At 42.5% G+C, this 20705-nt stretch overlaps 2 protein-coding genes and 1 non-coding gene across 8 annotated transcripts in view; 2 read left to right on the forward strand and 1 right to left on the reverse strand.

Moving 5' to 3' along the window:
* Nucleotides 1-17541, forward strand: part of DNAH10 (dynein axonemal heavy chain 10) — a 54377-nt gene extending 36836 nt beyond the window's left edge. Inside the window, exons 56-79 of the mRNA XM_042829241.1 lie at nucleotides 310-471; nucleotides 1026-1200; nucleotides 1892-2073; nucleotides 3056-3192; nucleotides 4057-4274; nucleotides 4648-4869; nucleotides 5438-5585; nucleotides 5794-6073; nucleotides 6415-6644; nucleotides 7979-8252; nucleotides 8688-8792; nucleotides 9286-9440; nucleotides 10037-10191; nucleotides 10381-10564; nucleotides 11323-11523; nucleotides 12669-12878; nucleotides 13302-13397; nucleotides 14054-14225; nucleotides 14347-14478; nucleotides 14933-15144; nucleotides 15248-15415; nucleotides 15664-15844; nucleotides 16840-16985; nucleotides 17241-17541. Coding sequence (XP_042685175.1) covers nucleotides 310-471; nucleotides 1026-1200; nucleotides 1892-2073; nucleotides 3056-3192; nucleotides 4057-4274; nucleotides 4648-4869; nucleotides 5438-5585; nucleotides 5794-6073; nucleotides 6415-6644; nucleotides 7979-8252; nucleotides 8688-8792; nucleotides 9286-9440; nucleotides 10037-10191; nucleotides 10381-10564; nucleotides 11323-11523; nucleotides 12669-12878; nucleotides 13302-13397; nucleotides 14054-14225; nucleotides 14347-14478; nucleotides 14933-15144; nucleotides 15248-15415; nucleotides 15664-15844; nucleotides 16840-16985; nucleotides 17241-17387 — 4292 coding nt within the window. The 3' untranslated portion in view covers nucleotides 17388-17541. The remainder of the gene's footprint in view (nucleotides 1-309; nucleotides 472-1025; nucleotides 1201-1891; nucleotides 2074-3055; nucleotides 3193-4056; nucleotides 4275-4647; nucleotides 4870-5437; nucleotides 5586-5793; nucleotides 6074-6414; nucleotides 6645-7978; nucleotides 8253-8687; nucleotides 8793-9285; nucleotides 9441-10036; nucleotides 10192-10380; nucleotides 10565-11322; nucleotides 11524-12668; nucleotides 12879-13301; nucleotides 13398-14053; nucleotides 14226-14346; nucleotides 14479-14932; nucleotides 15145-15247; nucleotides 15416-15663; nucleotides 15845-16839; nucleotides 16986-17240) is intronic.
* On the forward strand, nucleotides 2104-2175 carry TRNAA-UGC. The gene has a single exon. It is a non-coding gene; the product is annotated as a tRNA-Ala (tRNA).
* Nucleotides 17542-17809: 268 nt separating the features above from the next.
* CCDC92 (coiled-coil domain containing 92) overlaps nucleotides 17810-20705 on the reverse strand; it is a 52333-nt gene continuing 49437 nt past the window's right edge. For all 6 annotated transcript variants that reach the window (XM_042828992.1, XM_042828991.1, XM_042828993.1 and 3 more), the window contains one exon: nucleotides 17810-20535. In XM_042828992.1, coding sequence (XP_042684926.1) covers nucleotides 19760-20535 — 776 coding nt within the window. In that variant the 3' untranslated portion in view covers nucleotides 17810-19759. The remainder of the gene's footprint in view (nucleotides 20536-20705) is intronic.

A 20705-nucleotide genomic window follows, 5' to 3' on the forward strand; every position in this document is an offset into this window, starting at 1 on the left:
ATTCTTCCTCAAACAGCAGTTGTTAATCATACTTCTGTGAGTACTGAGGTATGCAAAGAGCATCAGATATCAACAGTGCAGTAGTGAAAGCAAGTAGAGGTGCAGGGCCACTTATTGGCAACGCGGGTGACTTTAATGCTGGGGGAGACTTATGAAATAAAAAATCTTTCATAGCGATTTTCCTGTCATAACTGAGGTTGTTCTGTTGCAAAGTGCACCTATAAGCATGTCTACCTTCTGTGACATTGTCTACTGCTGTGCAATAATACCAAGGGGTCACTAATATTTCTCACTTTTTTTCCTTTCCAGTACAATGCAAACGGCTGGAGAGGGGCCTGGATAAACTGAAGGATGCGAGTTTGCAGTTGGTTGAGCTGAACAAGAAACTCGCAGTGCAAAAGGTCGTGCTAGCAGAAAAATCAGCTGCTTGTGAGGCTTTGTTAAAAGAGATTGCAGCAAACACGGAAGTAGGTAAGTAGTTTACAACTGCTGAAGTGTCCCTCAGGCTAAGCAAGGCTTACATAGTCTGTGTTGGGTTGGAAGCTACTTTAAGAGCTTCAGATGCTTTTAGAGATGACCCTCTTGTTCTGCCTGTGCTGATGTAGGATGCTTCTAGAAGAGTAGGTCCTGCATTCTAACCAGATTGACATATTTCCTATATGTTTGGTCTACTTTACTTTGTGTACCTCAATACTATGCTCTCCAGCCCTTGTCTTCCCTTCGTAAGGTATAAGGAGTAAAGTGGGAAAGAGGCATTAGCAAGAAAGGGATCTTCTGTTTCAGAAATGCTTTCAGAAGGAAATCAGAGGGAAGCACAGTGTGAAGAGAGATTATCTATGCTTTCTGTGGAATGCTAATGGTATTCCCATCCTGGTGATGGATGGAGCCCTGTAAACACTGGCAAGCTAGAAATAAGAGGGTACTGATTTGGTGGTAATTCCTGATTTTGAGCTAAAAGCACGTAGTACATGTTCTGCAAGCAAATTTGAATAATCTACTTACCGTCCTGCTTTTACAATTTGTAGCTGAAGTGAAGAAAAAACTGGCTGAAGAAAAAGCTGCAGAGATACAGGAACAGAATAAGATTATTGCTGTGGAGAAAAAAGCTGCTGAGACAGCTCTGGCTGAAGTCATGCCTATTTTAGAAGCTGCCAAACTGGAGCTGCAGAAGCTTGACAAGTCTGATGTTACTGAGATCAGGTAGTTCATTTAGATGTACAATAGCATAAATGCTTGGAAATTCATGGAGAGACCATTTTAGAGTCAGCCTTATTTCCTCATGGGCACAGCGTGTGGGTTATGATCAGGACAGCAGCTTCCCAGGTGCAGATGTCACAACAGAATCCACTGATTCCTAGCCCAGAACGTCTCCTTGAGCCTGTTCTTTCTATTTTCGGTGCTGCTTTGATAGCATGAAAATGTTCTTTTCTGCTGAATTGCTTCTATTACTGTTTTTATAATACATTTTGTATTTGGGGACAGGTGTGAAATTGCATGCAGTCCTTGGCTCTCCCCAAAATAGTAAGAGCTTTTCATTCCCTGTCACACTTGTCTGGTTTCTTTTCTCTGGTAGATCTCTGGATTCTTTTGGTTCTATGCCTCCCAGTGAACAGCTGCTTGATTGCCCGAGGGAGAAATATGGATCATTGTTTTAGGCCTTTCACTGCTGAAATTCCTTAGTCTCTTACTGATCAAATTGTTTGAATGCAACAACCAGTTTTGAGCTCTCATCTAGCTAATTATTTCTTGTTTTGGCTGGATTATATTTTTCATTTTGTTTAAAATGTCTTATTTAATAGCTGTTGTCATGTTTCATTAGCAGTCTTGATGGGAAGCACAGATCTAGCATCGTGTTTTGTTTCCTCCATTGTCTTCTTCACTTGTTTCCTAGATCCTTTGCAAAACCCCCTAAACAGGTGCAAGCTGTTTTGGAATGTGTTCTTATAATGAGGGGGTACAAAGAATTAAGTTGGAAGACAGCCAAAGGAATGATGTCAGAGGCCAATTTCCTGCGATCCCTGATGGAATTAGATTTTGATGGCATTACTTACAGCCAAGTGAAATCTGTTCGAGGTAAAGTATTGACCAACATGGATCATCAATGGGGATGTAGCTCAGTGGTAGAGCGCATGCTTTGCATGTATGAGGCCCCGGGTTCAATCCCCGGCATCTCCACTTTTGGAGCTTAGTCTTAAATATCTTTGTCAGTGACACCGACAGTGCAGGTTTGGCACCAAGCTGTGGGGCGTCGCTTCCAGCTCTGAGGGCGCTGCGTTTCTATGTGCTGTGATTCCATCAGCTGTAGCTGGAGTGAAGGCAGCCCTGGTTCACATTGCAAGCTGTGTGCAGGGCAGTGCTGCCAGCCGTGTCCATGGCAGTGCTGCCAGGGCTGTGCGGGAGGGTGAGATTTCCCTTGTGCTAAGGGACAGCGCTGTCTGTGTTGCTGCCGATGTCGCTCTTTTGGGGAATTGGATTTTTCAGAGTGCAGAGACCTTCTGCTCTGTGTTACATCCAGTCCTCGTACACTTCAGTTTGGAGCAGGCAAGAAGCAAGCAGGACAGTGGAGCAGGCCTGCTGTTCTGCCTTTGGATATTCAGAAAGCAGCACTATGATCTTGATCATCATGCGGCAATTGAGATGTGATTTGTACACAGTGAGAAGAAGATAAGCTGTATATAAAACTGATGAGTCAAGCTTTGCAGATGATCACAAGGATGTGATCTGGAGTATTCCCATTAAGAGCTGAACTTTGCACTTTTAACAAAATGGACTGCTGTAGAGAAAGCAAACCATGACCATGAGGCATGCTGGAAAACTGAATGTGCTACTTTTTTTTTTTTTTTTTTTTTTGAGTAGGAACTTGAGAAATCACTCGCAGTATTGTTGTATGGTTACAGCCCAGTGCCTTCATCGTAAGTTCGGAATCTTTTCTATTCTGACAAGCAATTCATATGATCTGTTACAGTACTGCTCGGTATTGCTGTACGGAAGCCTTATTTCTCTAAAGATTGCTGCACTGTAACTTGGCTCACTTGCAATATCTTTGTCCATTTAGCTGTGTTGAAGAGTCTTAATACCACCTTCACTGAGATGGAACTTGTTAGCAGAGCTGGCCTGGGAATGCTGAAGTTTGTTGAAGCGGTGATGAGCTACTGTGATGTAGTTAGAGAAGTCAAGCCAAAGAGAGAGAAGGTACAGTGTGTGAATTCAGACTCTGAGGAGGATGAAACATGAATCATCAGAAAAATAACACTTGGCGATTTCATAGCGTGAAGTCTCTGAAGTGCTTCAGAAGAGGTGTTTAGAAATATTGCAGCATGGGTGAGGAATGTGCAGTTATTATGTGCTGTGTCTGTTGTGCTGTCATGCTGTGGTATGGGTTCCCATCCACTCTAGTGCTGGGAGGAGGTGAGAGAAATGGGGCCAGGTGGAATTTGATAGTCTATGCTCAAAAAAGCAGTTTTTAGCTGTCTACTGAAAACATGCTTGAAAGCACATGACATTTGGACAGAGCAGAGCTCTGTTACACATCCATGCCCCTTGAGTGCAGACCTTTTAATTAAAATTTTTTAGAAAGACTGGGTCCTTAGCTGTGTTATGAAAGGAAATCTGAGGACACTGGGAAAATTTCTAACAGAAAATCTGTTTACGTGCAGCTGACTACTGATAAAGTATATTCACTAGGTGGTGGGCCTGACTATTTTTAAGGTCTTTAGGTCACTGTTATTAAGCAGACAAACCTCCTTTTTTGTCTGGGATGATAGTCCTGCTGACCTCCGATGTTGGCAGGGCTGCTTACATGCTTATTATAGCTTATGTGGTGAGAACTCTGCTTTAGGAAGTTTATCTGCTTTGTAACTGCAGTTTCAGACCATGAGGTAAATGCTTAGGATGGGGAGAGGCGGATGAGGAATGATGGCAGTTATTTTGGTTTACACCATTTATTACCATGATGCTTTAAAATACACAGGATAGCCAGAAGGAAGAACTTGAGATTTCTCTCCAAAACCCCTCTTTTCTCTGATAACACTCTTTATATTTTCCTTCATAATATAGGTGGCAAGGCTAGAACGGAACTATTACTTAAGTAAGAGGGAACTGAAAAAGATAAACACAGAGCTATCTACAATTCAAGCTGAGCTTAAAGCTTTGGGGGACAAATATCAAGAGGCAATAAAAGAAAAGCAACAGTTACAAGAAGAAGCAGAGCTTATGCAGAGAAGACTGGAAGCTGCTGACAAGCTCATCTTTGGCTTGAGATCTGAGAATGAGAGGTAAGAGTAGATTCAAAGAAGAATGTTCTTGACCTCAGAAGATCATATGCCAGGAATAAAATCTTTCAAACTGAGATATTTTTGGAAATGTCTTTCTCTGATTTTTTTTTTTCCCCTGCTGCTAGGGGTTAATATGCATTCTAAATAATATTCATTAGATCTTGAAAAGTAGTAATAACGATTTTTAATGCAGGACAAAAAGGTTTACTAAGGTTAAAAGGAAGATGGTTCAATCCTACTCAGTGTCATCACAACGACTGACAGTAAATGTTGTGGTTGTCTCTCTCAATCAGTAGACAAAGTAGCAGCAGTTGGAAAAGAATCCCCACCCCCTGTTACAGATTCACCCAGGATCCCCTTATTTTTCTGTCAGGTGGGCAAAGGAACTAGAGGACCTCAAAATGCGAAAGGTGAAGTTGCTTGGAGATTGTCTACTCTGTGCTGCCTTTCTGAGCTATGAAGGAGCATTCAGCTGGGACTTTCGTAATGAGATGATTTATCAAGTGTGGCAAGAAGACGTTCTTTCACGAGAGATTCCTGTCAGCCAGCCTTTTAGGTTAGAAAGCCTCCTGACTGATGAGGTGGAGGTTAGCAGGTATGTCCAGTCAAGAAGTTAGTGACTACTGTATGTGAAATCATGAAGTGGGAGTCTGAATCTGTAGCACAGAATTGGCATTGTGCATTGAAGTGTAGGTGGAAAGACCGTTTTACTTCATGCCACAAAGGTGGCAAGGAGACAGTGATTTTCCTGGTAGACAGAGGCTATTTGTTATACCATTGCTCTTTATAATACAAGGGCATTCACTGAACCTATATGCATACCTTTTTATTAATTATCTATAGTCTGTATTCCACCCAAGGCTTAACAGCAGTCTTTTCATTCACTTCAGTAAATTTGCAATTAAACCTATAACCAAGTAACCCAAATTTCAGCTGCTGTGTGAGTCCTCAAATGCAAATGCAGCAGTCTGAGTTTTGAGTAGTGTAGTTAAAATGTCTCAATGAGTCAGTCTGAGTTTTGGCACTGCTCTTGCAATCACATACGCTGTATGTTTGCCTTGTGTTTCTAATAGTATGCACAAAGGATTGCATGGTTTTACGGACTACTGAAGTTATCTGCTCTCCCATCAAGTTTTTGTTCCAGTTTGGTCTTTGCTTCCTAGGTGGGTTTCCCAAGGATTGCCTCCGGATGAGCTCTCCATCCAGAATGGCATTCTGACAACATATGCAAGCCGTTTCCCACTCTGTATTGACCCACAACAACAGGCTTTAAATTGGATTAAGAAGAAAGAAGAAAAAAATAACCTGAGGGTAAAGATAAACAATGATTTCACCTTTTGGGGACTGATGGTTTTTTGGGATGTTGGCCAGCCTCAGTACAAGCAAAGTAGTGTAACCAAAAGGCTGTGTTGCTTGTGTTTTTTCTCAGCTCCAGGATGGAATTTCATACAGGACAATGTCACAGTCAGAAGCATAGTCGGAAGTTCTGTTTTCATATCTTTCCATTATTCTCTTGCAGATGGCTTCCTTCAATGACCCAGATTTCCTTAAACAACTAGAACTTGCCATTAAGTATGGAAGTCCTTTCTTGCTGCATGGTGTTGATGAATACATTGATCCTGTGATAGACAATGTCTTAGAGAAGAATATCAAAGTTGCACAGGGGCGAAGATTCATTGTGCTGGGTGACAAAGAGGTTGACTATGACAGTAATTTTAGGTTGTACCTGAACACCAAATTAGCAAACCCAAAGTATTCTCCTGCTGTATTTGGGAAAGCTATGGTTATCAATTATACAGGTAAGCAGTGTGTGTCTATTAACAAAATAGTCATTATGCTGTTTGGGGCCTGGGTGGTTATCTGAAACAACAAAGTTTAACATTTAAGAGTCTCCCTAATACTTATCATCTGATTTAATATAAAATTCTTCTCACTTCTCTCTCTTAATCTGAAACACAAGCGAAGATCTAGTCTCATACCTGTCAGGCTGGGATGCATTGGTACAATTCATATACAGTTATTATCCAAGCCGCTTCGTTGCCTTGCTGTGGTTTTGTGAGATGATCAAGGTGAAATGAGTTGTCTTAAAAAGCTATCCTTGTTCTTTTAAGAAAGGCTGTGTTCTGTGTTTTATCTCTAGTTACGCTGAAGGGCCTCGAGGATCAATTGCTCAGTGTTATTACGGGTTTTGAAAGAAGGGAATTGGAAGAACAGAGAGAACAACTCATCCAGGAGACGAGTGACAATAAGAACTTGCTGAAAGATCTGGAAGACTCTCTCCTTCGGGAACTGACATCTTCCACAGGAAACATGTTGGACAACACAGACTTGGTGCAAACCATGGAGGAGACAAAATCCAAAGCTACTGAGGTACCAGCTGGTTGTTAGTTTCAATTTTTTTGTTTTTGTAGGATATGTACTTATGGAATCTCTTCTTTCTTTCTCATTGTGTTTCATTTTCTCTCGTGAGAACTCTTCATTCCTTTCAACTTAGTTCTTAGCTTCCAGAATGAATGTGTTGTATCTTTCAGTTTTGAGCACGATTTGTTTTGCATCAGAGAACATAGTCCAATTTTCAGGAAAGTCATTATTAGGACCAAAGTAATAGTTGTTCACAGTTTAAAAACAAAGAGTAGGTGATATATTTCTTTCAGCTCTGAAACAATCTTTGTCTTGTATCATATTGGATCTGAAATGGAATTTCAAGTTATTTGTTGCTCAGGGAAGGTGTAGGGTATCTGTCCTTGGAGGCTTACAGGCCTTAGCTGGGCAAAGCCACAGATGACATGACCTAGTGGTGGCAGTAGTCCTGTTTCGGACAAAAAGTTGAAGTAAATAACTCCAGAGGGTCTTTCCCATACTGTTTCTATGATCCTGTGCTAATCTCTGCCCTTAATTTCCATAAATACACGGAGTGGGACTCATTTATTCTAACCTATGATTTTTGAAATTCATACTTCTTTAGGTTTTCTTGCCCAGATTCCCTACATAGTCAACAGTGAGAGGCAGGCAGTGGGAGGGCATAGAACCATAGAATCATAGAATCACCAAGGTTGGAAAAGACCTAAAAGATCACCCAGTCCAACCGTTCACCTATTCCCAATAGCTCCTACTAAACCATGTCCCTCAACACAACATCCAGCCTTTCCTTGAACACCCCCAGGGTTGGTGACTCCACCAACTCCCTGGGCAGTCCATTCCAGTGCCTGACCACCCTTTCTGAAAAGTAATACTTCCTCATGTCCAGCCTGAATCTCCCCTGCCGTACCTTGAATTCTTTTGACTTTTCTTTTGACTTTTTCCCCTGCTGCACAATTCTTTTGACTTAATTCAGGTGTCTCCAATTGAACGGGGACTGTGCTTCAGCACTCAGCAGTGTCTTTTCCTCTCCACAAGCTATAGAGCCTTATCTTTGTACAGAGTCCTAAGAGAAATTTAATGTATTTAAAGCATTTAAAGATGAGTGACTTGCATTTTTACACAAATACGGTCTTCTTAAAAGTAGGCTAATATGTGAACATTACTAGTCTTCAGTATCTTGCCTCCTCGTGTTTGTGTGCTTGTAACGCATGCTGTTAATTGCAGTATTTTTACATCCTATATGTTCATCATTGTTGTTTCAAAATAGCTTAGTACACTGATTATATTTGTATATTAATATGTCAGTGCATTAATTAGACCTGTATAAAATCAATGACTGGCAGGTGATCGAGAAACTTCATCTGGCTGCGACAACGGCGGCGGATATTGATCAGCTTCGAGACGGCTACAGACCAGCTGCCAGGAGGGGGGCCATTTTGTTCTCCGTTTTGTCTGAAATGGCAGTGGTCAACATCATGTACCAGTACTCCCTGGTCTCCTTCTTAGAGGTTTTTGGACTCTCTCTTCGGAAATCCATGCCCAGTCCTATTCTTCCCAAGAGGTTAAAAAACATCGTGGACACGTTGACTTTCAACACCTATAACTACGGCTGCACAGGTGAGGGCAGTTTAATGACAGGTGAGTGCAGTTTAATGACAAGCTGATGCTCTGCTGTTCACCAGCTTTCAGCTGGTTTGCAGTAGAGAGGCAAATTATCAAACAATAACACATTCACTGATGTTGAGTTTTCAGCATAGTTCCTGGCTTACAATCACTCCCTTCTATCTGAAGTATGCATATTACAACTGAATTAAAGAAAACCTTTCTTAATCCAATTGCAAAAGGCTAATTGCAGATACGGATCTTACGTTCCTGGGTATTTCTCACAGATGCCATTTTGACAAACTTGTACTCGGTCTGTAGTTCTGTAAGCCTGATCCAAACCCCTGTCTTCAGTCACCTTGATCTTCGTGGGGTGACCAGGTGCAGGATATAGATTTAAAACACGTGGGGCTGGAGCAGATTTTTGAAAATGTTGTCCTTTTTACATAGGCTTGTTTGAGAAGCACAAGTTATTGTTCTCCTTTAATATGACTGTGAAGATAGAGCAAGCTGATGGCAGAGTTCCCCATGAAGAACTTGACTTCTTTTTAAAAGGTAATGTGAATATATTTGTATAGAAATATATATGTGGTGATAGCTAGAAGATCCTTCCAAGATAGATTTTGACTGAGGATGATTCGTGATAAATGCTAGCACATGAAGTCAGCTGAAATATGTTGTTTTACATGAGTTGTGGATTTTGCTATTGGTATTTTTTCACTTTGTTAAACAGCAAAGAGGTGAATCTCTTTTCACTATAAATGCTGACAAATCTTGTGTTAGCTACAGATAATGAGAATGCTGCCTGAGAAAGTAATCTCTAGTTATTTTCTAACTACTTATAAGTAGAAATGCATGCAAAGATACAACGTTGGCTTTTGCAAGCACTTGTAAAATGCTATGTTTACTTCAGCAGACCAGTTTAATCTCACAGTGCTTCCAGAAACAAATTTCCAAACGGTTTCTCTGTGTGGTGGGACTGTATGTGTGGTCATGTACCAGAGAATTTATGACATGGACATTCACTTCAGTTTCTCATTGTGACTAGGCAATATGTCCCTGGAGAAGAGTGCACGAAAGAAACCGTATGCTTGGCTTCCAGATCAAGGCTGGGAAGATCTAATTCGCTTGTCTGAACTATTTCCTGAGCAATTTGAATCTCTTCCAGATGATGTGGAAAACAATCCAGATGTATGGAAAAATGTACGTGCTTTTCTGCAATGCTATTCTCTTTCCTTGTTTTTCTTCTGGTATTAAATGTTCAAGTATGATGCAGTGTGCCATAGAACTCTGTAGGAGGCATGTCAGCACTGGTGCTTTCTGTCAAGGCATTGCTTTTCTTCTTGAACTAAGTGATTGGCTTATTTGCAGAAGAATTAAGGTTCTTGCTATGAAATAACCACCCCCCCAAATCTTCTGTGCTGTACTGTACGTGTTTTATTTTCCAGTCATATGCCTTTGATGAGTTCTTTGCCCTGTTCGAGTCAGTGGAATTTTTGCTGTTGATTTCAACAGTCAGTGTTTCACTGTCATTATTGTACTGCTACATCACACGAGGGCTGCTCTGACAGCAGTGCCTCCTCCCACAACACCGAGGTGGACAGTGGTGGTGTGGCAGTAGAGGCTGAACCTTCCAACCAATGCTTTGTACTCAGAAAGCTGAAACTTTTTAAATTTCTTGGCAGTGAATTGACTTTCTTCTTTGTTTCTCTTGTGTCGAATTGTTTTTGCTTTTCCTAGTAATTTCACTGATAGATCCACTTGATCGATCTGCATTGTCTCCCACCTTTTCTTGCCAGTGGTATGATACAGATGCTCTGGAGCAGATGCCATTCCCCATGCACTACCAAGACAGTCTCACAAACTTTCAGAAACTCCTCCTCCTGCGGTGTTTCCGAGTGGACCGAGTGTATCGGGCAGTGACAGACTTTGTGACACTGACCATGAGTGAGAAGTGAGTTGCTCTTGTTTCAAATGTAAATGGCTTGTGTATTTCTCCTACACAGTGCAGCATCTTTTTTCTCTGTATTATTTCCATGTGCAGTCTGAAATGAATGTTGGTGTCTGTATTAAAGCCGTCTTTTACACAACAAAATTGATACTTTTTTTGTAGAGCAGCTCACTGTGCTTCTTTTCCTACCAGATACGTGCAGCCCCCTGTGATCAGCTTTGAAGCTGTCTTTGAGCAGAGCAGTCCTTACTCACCAGTTGTCTTTATCTTAAGTCCTGGCTGTGATCCCATTAGTGACCTCATGAAACTGGCTGAGAGGACAGGCTTTGGAGGGGATAGACTCAAATTCCTAGCCATGGGACAAGGCCAAGAACAGGTAACTTCAGTGGGAGGGTCGGGACGTTCTGTGGGCACTGAGTTGGCATGTGAATTGCAAATCATGCTTTTACTGTCATGGGCTTGTCCAAATTTCCTTTCTGAAGGCCATTGAAAATGAAGTTAATTTGTGCTTTGGAAATAGAATACAATTTGCCAAACTAGAAATAATGCTTTTATGTAATGTGCATTTGGTTGCTAGGTTGCTTTTATGGCTTTTATGGTCAGCTGTTAAAAAGTAGTTGAGCTGAAAAGATGTTGCTCTGTAGCCTTTCAAAGTAAGGACAGGGGTTGATGTGAAGTCACAGTGTTAGAAAAACATGTTCTGCTGCTTTTTCTGTCTTTCCTGTAGGGTTTTTTTTTTTGTTTTATTATGGACCCTTAGGCTGAAACATCCACAGCTTAGCAAATGCTGAATTTGCTGTGATTTCGGACAGTGGAAGAACTCTGAGAAGCTTCATTTAGATCTCCCCTTGTTAGACTCTCATCACCATCCTTTTCTGGGCCATGTACACTACTTCAGTGTCTTGAAGTGTTTCAGCAATCTACATGACTTTAATTTCAAAAGGGATTAATGAAAAAACAGCAACTGTTTGTGATATTGGTGCAATTCCATTTGCAGGGAAGAGTATTCTATTATAACTAAAAGACTGGGTATGTTTGCTGGCAAGAAGAAATCTCCTGCACTGACCCTGAGAGTTGGTTTGCTTTCATGGTAACGGGAGTGTTCCTCACAGACCGTTCTTTTTGTCTCTTAAGATTGCCCTGCAGATGCTGGAGAACGTGGTGGTCAGAGGAGAGTGGCTGATGTTGCAGAACTGTCACCTTTTGGTGAGGTGGCTTATCACTCTGGAAAAGGCCCTGGAGAAAATCACAAATCCTCACCCAGACTTTCGCCTCTGGCTGACGACAGACCCAACCGAGGGCTTCCCCATTGGGATTCTGCAGAAGTCACTGAAGGTGCTGTGTGAAAGCCCAGGGGCAGAGCATGTCCTGTGTGCTCAGCAAAACAGGCTGATCTGGGGAGGAGTGGGACCTGAATGCAGCATGTTGACTTGGGCTGTGTACAAGCTTTTTGTTTTCATTGTCCAGATAGGTTTTTCATCGTCTTGTTTATTTTCTGGTGATTATTTTTTCCTTTGGATAACAGCTGTTAAGCAATTTCTTTTTCTGGGGCTGTTATTTTAGAATAGAGCTTTGTGAGTAAACCTGGAGATGTGACAAATACTCTTTACATTCATTCAAATGCAGTCACAGATAAAGTATATCCGAGAGCCAGAAATAGTCCTGTCACTCCTGGTGCAGAGCTGAGGTCTGTCTAGCCTGGCTGTAGTGTCAGTGGAGCAGACACTGTAATAGGATAATGATTTCCAGTTGCTACTTCAGGCTGCAGCATTTATCACAAGCAAGCTGAGCTGATTATTTTGAAGGCACAAGCCATGATGCAGTTCTAGTTTTCTATTGTGTGGCTGCTTTACTTCTGCTGTGGTGAACCATGTAATAACTTTATTTCATAGAGTTGATGGTGGTGGTGTATCAGATCCACCCAGTACGTGCTCTGCTTTATCACTGATAGCTCTGCAGTGTTCACCTCAGCATTGCTTCTTGCCTCAGTGGGGAGAAGTGAGCACAAACACATTTCTGATTTAAGATTGCACACATGCACTTTCTAGGTCAAACCATAGGCAGCATGGTTTTACAGCACTTTGACAGTGCTGCCAGGAAGCTGACCCTGCTTTCATTTGATAATTAGTAATGTCATGTTAAAGACTTAAGCCATCTTAATGTTGTGGTATGTAGGACACAGCAAAATACGAAAATTACTATTACTATTTCAGTAGATTAAATCAAAAAGTATGATAAGCCATTAATCTTTCCAATAAATAGTTATTTCTAAAATAATACCAGATTTCTCTTCACATCTCTGCTAACCTTGATAAAAGGTCAGGTGCATATCTTTACATACAAAAAAGTCCCATATTGGCATGAATTTAGAAGGCTGATCAGTTTTTTAGGCTTGCATTGTATAACTTTGCATGATACACTTACTGCTTGTTTTCCTGATGCTATTCAGTAACTGATGGTGTCCCTGATTATTGTGACAGGTTGTAACAGAACCACCAAATGGTCTGAAACTGAATATGCGAGCCACCTACTTCAGAATTCCCAAAGAGGCCTTGGAGCAGTGCCCACATCCTGCCTTCAAATCCTTGGTCTATGTGCTGGCATTTTTCCATGCCGTGGTTCAGGAGAGGAGGAAGTTTGGGAAGGTTGGCTGGAACGTACCGTATGATTTTAATGAATCTGATTTCCAGGTAAGAAAATAATGACAACGGCTCTCATGTTCTTGAGTTGCTCAAATTACTTTTGAAAACACATAATCTATTCAGCTTCAATCCTTTCTTTCAGTATAATTTATATTAACTCTTTTTTGTTGTTGCTGTGGTCTCATGTAGATTCACAATCTTCTATAATGTCAATTGTGATCATACTAAGACCACAGAACTTAATGAGATTCTCAGTCATTTATGTTTGTATTTATATATGTTGTTTACATAAATACATTTATTTAATAGCCCTCCTGTATGGGTTTCTTTCCTTAACAAGATGTATGCTTTCTATTTCACTTTGTTGAGGAAGAAACTATTGTTAGTTTTCAAACAAGAACTGTGTTAAGTAAAATCATGGATGTGTGTAGCTGATTTTTGAATCTTGTCTTGTTTTACCATCTTTATTAGGTCTGCATGGAAATTCTTCACACGTACTTGACAAAAGCTTTCCAGCAAAATGATGATAAAATCCCCTGGAGCAGCCTCAAGTATCTTATTGGTGAGGTGAGCACCTACACTGTCACTAAATAATCCCTGAGCCGTGTCATAACATAGAGGTGGTTCAGAATCTCTTCTGGGCAGTCCTGAAACTCCTGAGCAAGTCACTTATCACTGCCTCAATAAACAGGGGCCACTGTGTTTAACTGTACAAGAGGGGAGTGATGATGCTTAATTCTGAGAGAGCCTTTGGGATCCTCTGAGGAAAGGCACTGAACAGCACAACTTTACAGTACTGTTAGTGCAGTGGACCGTGACTGATGTGAGAGCTGTACAAACAGGTATTTCCAAAGCATGCTGTCCTTGCTGTGTGCTGTGTAGCAGCTGGCCGGTTCAAAGTAGCTGCTGCCACACAAAATCTTACAGGAAGTTGTTATTATTTGGCAGCATTGAATCACAGCTGATCCTGAGCTGCTACTGAGGAAGTTACTGTTGCGTGTATGTAAATACATCACCAGGACTGGCTATCAGGAGTTGCCCAGAACAGCTTCCCTCGAGAAGGAGCTAGAGGAAGCCTTTAGGGGAGACAGCCTTATACTCACACTATGCAGCCACTGCAATAGCAAAATGCTTTGGACCTTTCAGTGTTTGTTCTTTTTTCTGTTAAACTCTGTTTGCTGCCTCAAAAGCCAGTGGTATGTAATTAGTGTAATTATGTCTAGGTCATGTATGGCGGCCGTGCCATTGACAGCTTTGATCGTCGCATTCTGACTGTCTATATGGATGAGTACCTTGGTGATTTCATATTTGACACATTCCAAACATTTCATTTCTATAAAAATGATGAGGTTGATTATAGGATTCCACAAGGGACGGTAAAAGATGACTTTGTTGGTAAGCAATGCTTTCTTTTAGGTAAATTAGCAATAAATAAAATAACTCTACTTGCTCTATGTGTGCTCTGGTGGCTGTAGCATAATGTATGCATCACTAGGAGGTGTGTTTTGTGTTGCAGTGGCAATAGAATGTCTGCCCCTCGCCAACACTCCAGAAGTATTTGGTCTTCATGCCAATGCTGAGATCGGGTATTACACACAGGCAGTTCGTGGTATATGGTCTCATCTTCTTGAACTGCAGCCTCAAACAGGTACATCCACCACCACTTTGGACTGCAAATAGGAACTAATGAGGTGATGAACTGCACTGCAGGGATTGTGGTACCAAGTATGCTGCAGCCCCACAGCAGTCTGGGTCCTTTGGATTCCCACAGGCTGGCACTGAGGAGCTCCTGCTGCAGCACGGCTGGGCTCTGCCTGCCAGCACATGTAATGGCCTCACAGAGCAGAGGCAGCAAAGAACAGGGACTGAGAGGGAAGGAAAGCAACTGAGCTGCTGAGCCTTGGCAGCAGGGAGTAGTTCAGCACGTGCTCAGAGGAAGTGCTGGGCATGCAGGGAGTCTGCTGGTGCAAAGGTCAGTGCTGCACAGGGTGGGTAAAGAAGTGGGCGCCAGGCAGAGTCAGCCTTCAAAGTTCTCTCGTTAAAAATTAATAATAGAGGTGATACTTGTTCAGATTAGTCTCACTAAGCTGTTTTTGTTTCAGGTGAATCTGGTACAGGAGTCAGTCGAGATGAATATATTGCTCATGTTGCTAAGGATATAGAAAACAAAATACCAGAAGTATTTGATCTCAGCAAGATACGAAAACATTTTGGACTGGAGCTGCCCCCAACAACTGTGGTGCTGTTGCAGGAACTGGAACGTTTTAATAAACTCATCATTTGCATGGCAAAGTCATTGGCTGAACTGCAGCGCGTACGTAGGAGCACTGCTACTGCTGCTCACAGCAAGCAGCTGCAATCAGCTCAGGCTTTAATTGCCTCAGCTCTGGCACTCAGGACTGTCACTGTTGTTCCAGGCCTTGGCTGGGGAAGTTGGAATGAGCAGTGAACTGGACGATGTGGCTCGGGCACTCTTCAATGGACAGATTCCTGGCATCTGGAGGCGGCTGGCCCCCGACACGCTAAAAACCCTTGGAAATTGGATTATTTTCTTCACAGATAGGTACAACCAGTACAGCACCTGGGTAAGTAAATGGGGGACCCTAGAAAGCTCTTTCTGTGTCTGTTTTATAGGCAGTGCAAATTAGTGATGGGGTATGGAAGTCATTGAAGTTTCACTGCTTTACTTAATTTGAACTTATGCCAACCAGTCACCACCTAGAATGAGAATGAAGCCACTGGCTAACCTTTAAGATTGGTCTCTGAGCTGAGGAGGAGGTTTGGTGGGAGAACAGAGCAAGCACTGCAGGCTGTCTTCTGTTCCTGATTACAGGTTAATGACTGTGAACCAAAAGTGATGTGGCTCTCAGGCCTGCACGTTCCAGAATCTTACCTGACAGCTCTTGTTCAAGCCACCTGCAGGAAAAACAGGTGGCCCCTGGATCACTCCACCCTGTACACCGAGGTGACCAAATACAGGACTGCAGAAGACATCACTGAAGGGCCTACACAAGGTAGGTGACTTTATGATTATTTGAGGGGAAAAAAAAAAGTTAATTGAGGCCGGAGGGGAGAAAGAGAAACTGCTTGGCCTGCTGAGTGGAATTAATTTGATTATACCTCTGCAGACAACGCATGCAGTCATGCTCTTTAACATTCCACGTGGTTATGAGCTGGGAATGGGCCACGTTCAGGTTCCTGCTTTGCTGCTGAGCTGCTGTAAACTGAATGCTTCATTCTTTCTCCAGCTTTTTCACACACACGTTCAAGTATTTCTTCAACTTACTTTGCTCTTTTCTCCATATGCATTTTCTTAATAAGGAAGATACTACTTCATCCTAGCAAATTTTTAAAGATACATCTGCAGTGCAAATAATGTGTGTAAACAAAAAGCTATGTATGTAAACATACAGCTATGTGTTACTTACTATGTAAAGATATCCTTGAAGTTTTGATGGCTCGCAATGTTCTAATGACTAAATACAACACACACAGGATATAGGGCCAGATTAGCATCTCTGACTGTTAGACCTGACTGATGAAAACAGAGATGCTTTCCCCCTCCATTTCCAAACACAGCTTTCAGTTAATAACAAATCACTTTCTTTTCTGTATTTGCTAACATTCAAACCTCCACCTTTTGTTGGCATGATGTCACCATCAGAGTGACAAAGCTTGCTCAGAACTGGGCTGTTACACAAGCAAATGACTGGAAGAACAGCATCCACTGTAGGAAAGAAAGCTGCAAGAAAATCAGTATTTAGTCCTAATGGTGTTTATCATACATAATGCAGCTAAGCCAATTTCAATTGGAAATTTGTCTTAAAGGCAGAGCTTGCAGCTAAGAACAAACACCACAGGTCAGTGACATGCCTCCCTGCAGGTGCAGTTTGTGAGTTCTGTCCTTACTGTGTAGGTGCTGAGGACAGGACAGCTGCTGCAGGAACAGTTGCCTTACACTGCCGTAGCAGCTTGATTTACACAAGATGTTACATTTCTGCCTTTGCAGGCTGCTTTGTTTCTGGCCTGTTTCTGGAAGGGGCAGACTGGGACACGGAGAACAGCTGCCTAACAAAAAGCAAGCCTGGGGTGCTGGTGGTGGAGTTACCCATCCTGAAGATAATACCCACTGAAGCACACAGGCTCAAACTCCAGGTACCTTTCCACTGGGGACAGGGATAGATTTGCTTATCAAGTTCCTCCTATTTTAAATCTCAGTAGCTGCTAGTCCTTTTGCTCTTAGCACAAGCAGCGCCACTATTGCCTTCAGCGTGTAAAACGTGCAGCATAAAGTTTCTCCTCAGTCCTCAGAGCGAATTTCTGAAGACAACCATGTCTTAGAGAGACCCCTCTGGCTTCCACTTTCACGCAGTGCTTGGAGCACCACTCAGTGCCTCTTTTCCTCTTTAGAACACCCTCCGGACACCGGTGTACACCACCTCCCAGAGAAGGAACGCCATGGGCGTTGGCCTTGTTTTTGAAGCTGATCTTTATACCACAAAGCACATTTCCCACTGGGTGCTTCAAGGCGTTTGTCTCACTTTGAATGCAGACTGACAGTTTGCAGTTAGGCACTGCATTATCCTCACAGCATCCCCCGTGTGAGAGAGGGGAAGAAAGAAAAAGAGGCCAAGACTGAGCCCCAAGGTGGGGTCCCATTAGGCACACCTGACTTCCAGTAGTACATTACAACTGTGAGCTAATGGTATCAATAAACACTTCTAAAAATGAAGAGTTTTATCATTTGTATTTCCTCTTAGAAACACTTCAAACTGGTATGTGTGTATATATATATATATGTGTACGTATATGTGTGTATATATATGGGAAAAATACATATATATATGGGAACGATGTAGTAAGGTAGCCTCGCAGACACAAAGACTAAGGTTTGGCTGTATGGTTGTAAGAAATGTTTTTAATTGCCCAAAGCATCACTTCTGCTGGGTTTGGAAGCGATGCCTTCCATCAGCCTTGAACAAGTGGCAGGGTAGCTCACTCATACAACAGCCATAAAAATATGGCAACAACCACCAAAAAAATCCCCAAACCGAAAACACTGCTGGTAAATACAATACACTGAGCACTCCGGGATAACAAACTTTCTTTAGCCAGTTTTGCAGGAACAGAGCTTTTGCCTGTCCCTCCCCACAGTTCATGAAACAAATCCTAGCACACGGCTGGCAAGGCACAACGCTGACAAGCATTTCTTGGGCTTCTCAAACTAGCAAGTGCCTGAGCTGTGAGGGTGCACAGGGACAGGGCACAGGAAGCCTTCAGGTCAGTGGACATTCAAATCCTCTCTGACTGGGTCCAACCCTGCTGTAAGTTAGCATGCTGCACAGAGAAGTTAGCAGTACCACAGGTAGGAAGAACAGCTTTTTTCATCCTGTCAGTGCCTTTTTTGGGGGGGAGGAGGGAGAAAGCTGACAGATAGTTACCCAAGGCTCCAGAGGGAAACACACCAACACACAGCTGCAGAAAAAAAGCTGGAGGGGCAAATTACAGCTGGCAAGGGGAAGGAAAGAGGGCAGGCAGGGATCCTTCATCAGCTTTTACAAAGGTTACGTGTTCCAAATTTTTGAAGGCACATCATAAGCTTAGCAGCATTTGGGAGCCGTTTTTTCTTGCTGGTCCTACTCAGAGGCTGCAGACAAGAGTGAAGCAGAGGCAAGCTGGAGGTGCTGATCAGAATTTAAGAAAAACTCCTTTCCAAAAATTACATACACAGCTCTCAGTATGCCTTTCTTTCCTAGAAAAAAGAACAAAAAGAAGAAACAAAAATCAAGTAGTCTTAACAACAGATGCAGGGTCTACCTGTTGCTAACTAGACAGGGGAACCAGGACAAGTACAAGGCAGGTGCATCCCAAGTGACTCGGATAGAAGTCAAGGATGCCAGGTTCTCCTCTTGTAAGAAGTGGGTAAGTCAGTTACATTTAAAACTGAGTACACACATTTTAGAGGCACAGCTCAGGCTTCTAAGCTATTAGAAGTCAGAACTGACCATTGATACCCTGAATAAGTCTAAACTTTTCAAGAAAAAAACAAAACAAAACACAAAAAGCAATCTTTATAAAAAAAGTGCAGGTTAGAGCATAAAGAACCATTCTCATACAGGACAGTCGGGTACATTTTCTCCCTGAAAAAAAGGAGCTCTGAGCCAGTATGGAAGGTGCCACAAGTGCAGTGTACTCACTGACTAGTGTAAAATGTGCATTGAGGGCGTTCAGTTTAAAAAAACAAACAAAAACATGTTCATACTCTTTCTGAGAGGACCATTAACCATTGAAGACAGTGATTTTTCCATGTTTCTTCCTCATTTTTTACTTAAAGCCACAAACCAAGTTATTTAGGACTAAACAGTGCTTACTGGGACTCTCAGGACTTTGAGAAACTATGAACACAGTTCACAACTGAGAGCATTTGAAGGAAAAAAGTCCTTAGTTTGTTTTGAAGTGTACGTACAGCCCATGGATTTTCAATGCTACCATGAGGAAGGCTTTGTCATGAAAGTTAATGTTTGTGTATGAAGTGCTACATACACAGTGAAGACAAAAGAACCATTGCTATTTCAAATGCTAACAGCCAATACCTATTGCTGCAGGTTAATAGGCTTGTTTTCACTAATATTAATAACACAGCCTGCAGCATGTGCCTTTGTCCACACGTGTAGATACAATAAATGGAGCAGTGCTCAGAAGCAAGCAGTCAGGTACCCCTGATTTGGCCACAGCAGTTAGTAGTTATATACCTTGCCATATGAACACAGTCCTAGTAGGTATCAATAGAGGAGGATAATCTATTAATGATGTATCTGGAAGAAGTTTGGCATGCATGGGGCATCGAAAGAAACTTTACTGCAGGTGCTATTTATCCTATGGGATCACAGTGCATAAACAGCGACAGAACAGGGCAGCAGTGATTTGACTCAAACAGTTCTGTCCGTCCCTGAGTGCTTTCTGACCACCTTGCTTCCGTTGACCTGATCCACCGCCAGCGTTTCAACCTCTGCCTGAGGCTGGGGGGGCGCAGCGTGGTGGATGCGATGCGCCACTCCGACGTGCGCCTTGTGCGGCTTCTCTCGCGCTGGGCTGTGCGATTCGCCGGCTGCTCGATCCGAAGCGATGGGTGGAATAACCAGCGGCCTCTCCTTAATGAGGTGGACCTCCGACGTTTCTCTGGCCAACAGAAACGGAGTGGGATCAGGCATGGCATCCACGTGCTCCCTTAACAGCAGCTTGCGACTATCCGACCCTATTCTGTAGGCCTCTTCGAACTCCGGGTTGAGCGGTGTTGACAAACTCTTCTTCATTCTGCGCCGTGGAGTCTCGGGCAGTTTGTCTTTGGGAGGGGCTGGCTTATAGCTGGACAACACTGGACTGCCTGAAGGGGTCCCCTCCGAAGTCCCACTTGAACTCAGCAGCTTCTTCTTAGTAGCGTGCAGCTGAGAAGTTAAATAAGCGATCGTGCTTGCTCTCTGCTCTAGTTCACTGGACAGCATATTGAGCTTATGGCTTTTCATTTTCAACTCTTCCAAATACTTCTTTTCTCTTTCTTTAATGGTGTTTTCCAGCACCATTATCATTGCATTCTTTTGTTCAAGTTCTTTCAATAATTCATTATTTTCAGCCTCTTTGGCTTTCAGCTGAGCTTCAAGATCTTCACACTTTCTTTTGAGTTCATCACTTCTTGAACTAATGCTTCCTAGAAGAACAGGAAAAGCAGAAGCATTTCCAAGTTAACGATAGCCACTAAGAAAAATGCTGCAGCAGGGTTCTTTTTGGCATTCCAAAGCCATAGAAGAGCCCAAAGACCAACCTCTGCCAATACTGTAGCAACTGCTTCATCTTCAGAAGCAGCAGGATGGCTTTTAC

This window comes from Centrocercus urophasianus, unplaced genomic scaffold (genome assembly GCF_019232065.1).
Source record: "Centrocercus urophasianus isolate 14NV4802_14NV808 unplaced genomic scaffold, USGS_Curo_1.0 seq_30, whole genome shotgun sequence".
Taxonomy (NCBI): domain Eukaryota; kingdom Metazoa; phylum Chordata; class Aves; order Galliformes; family Phasianidae; genus Centrocercus; species Centrocercus urophasianus.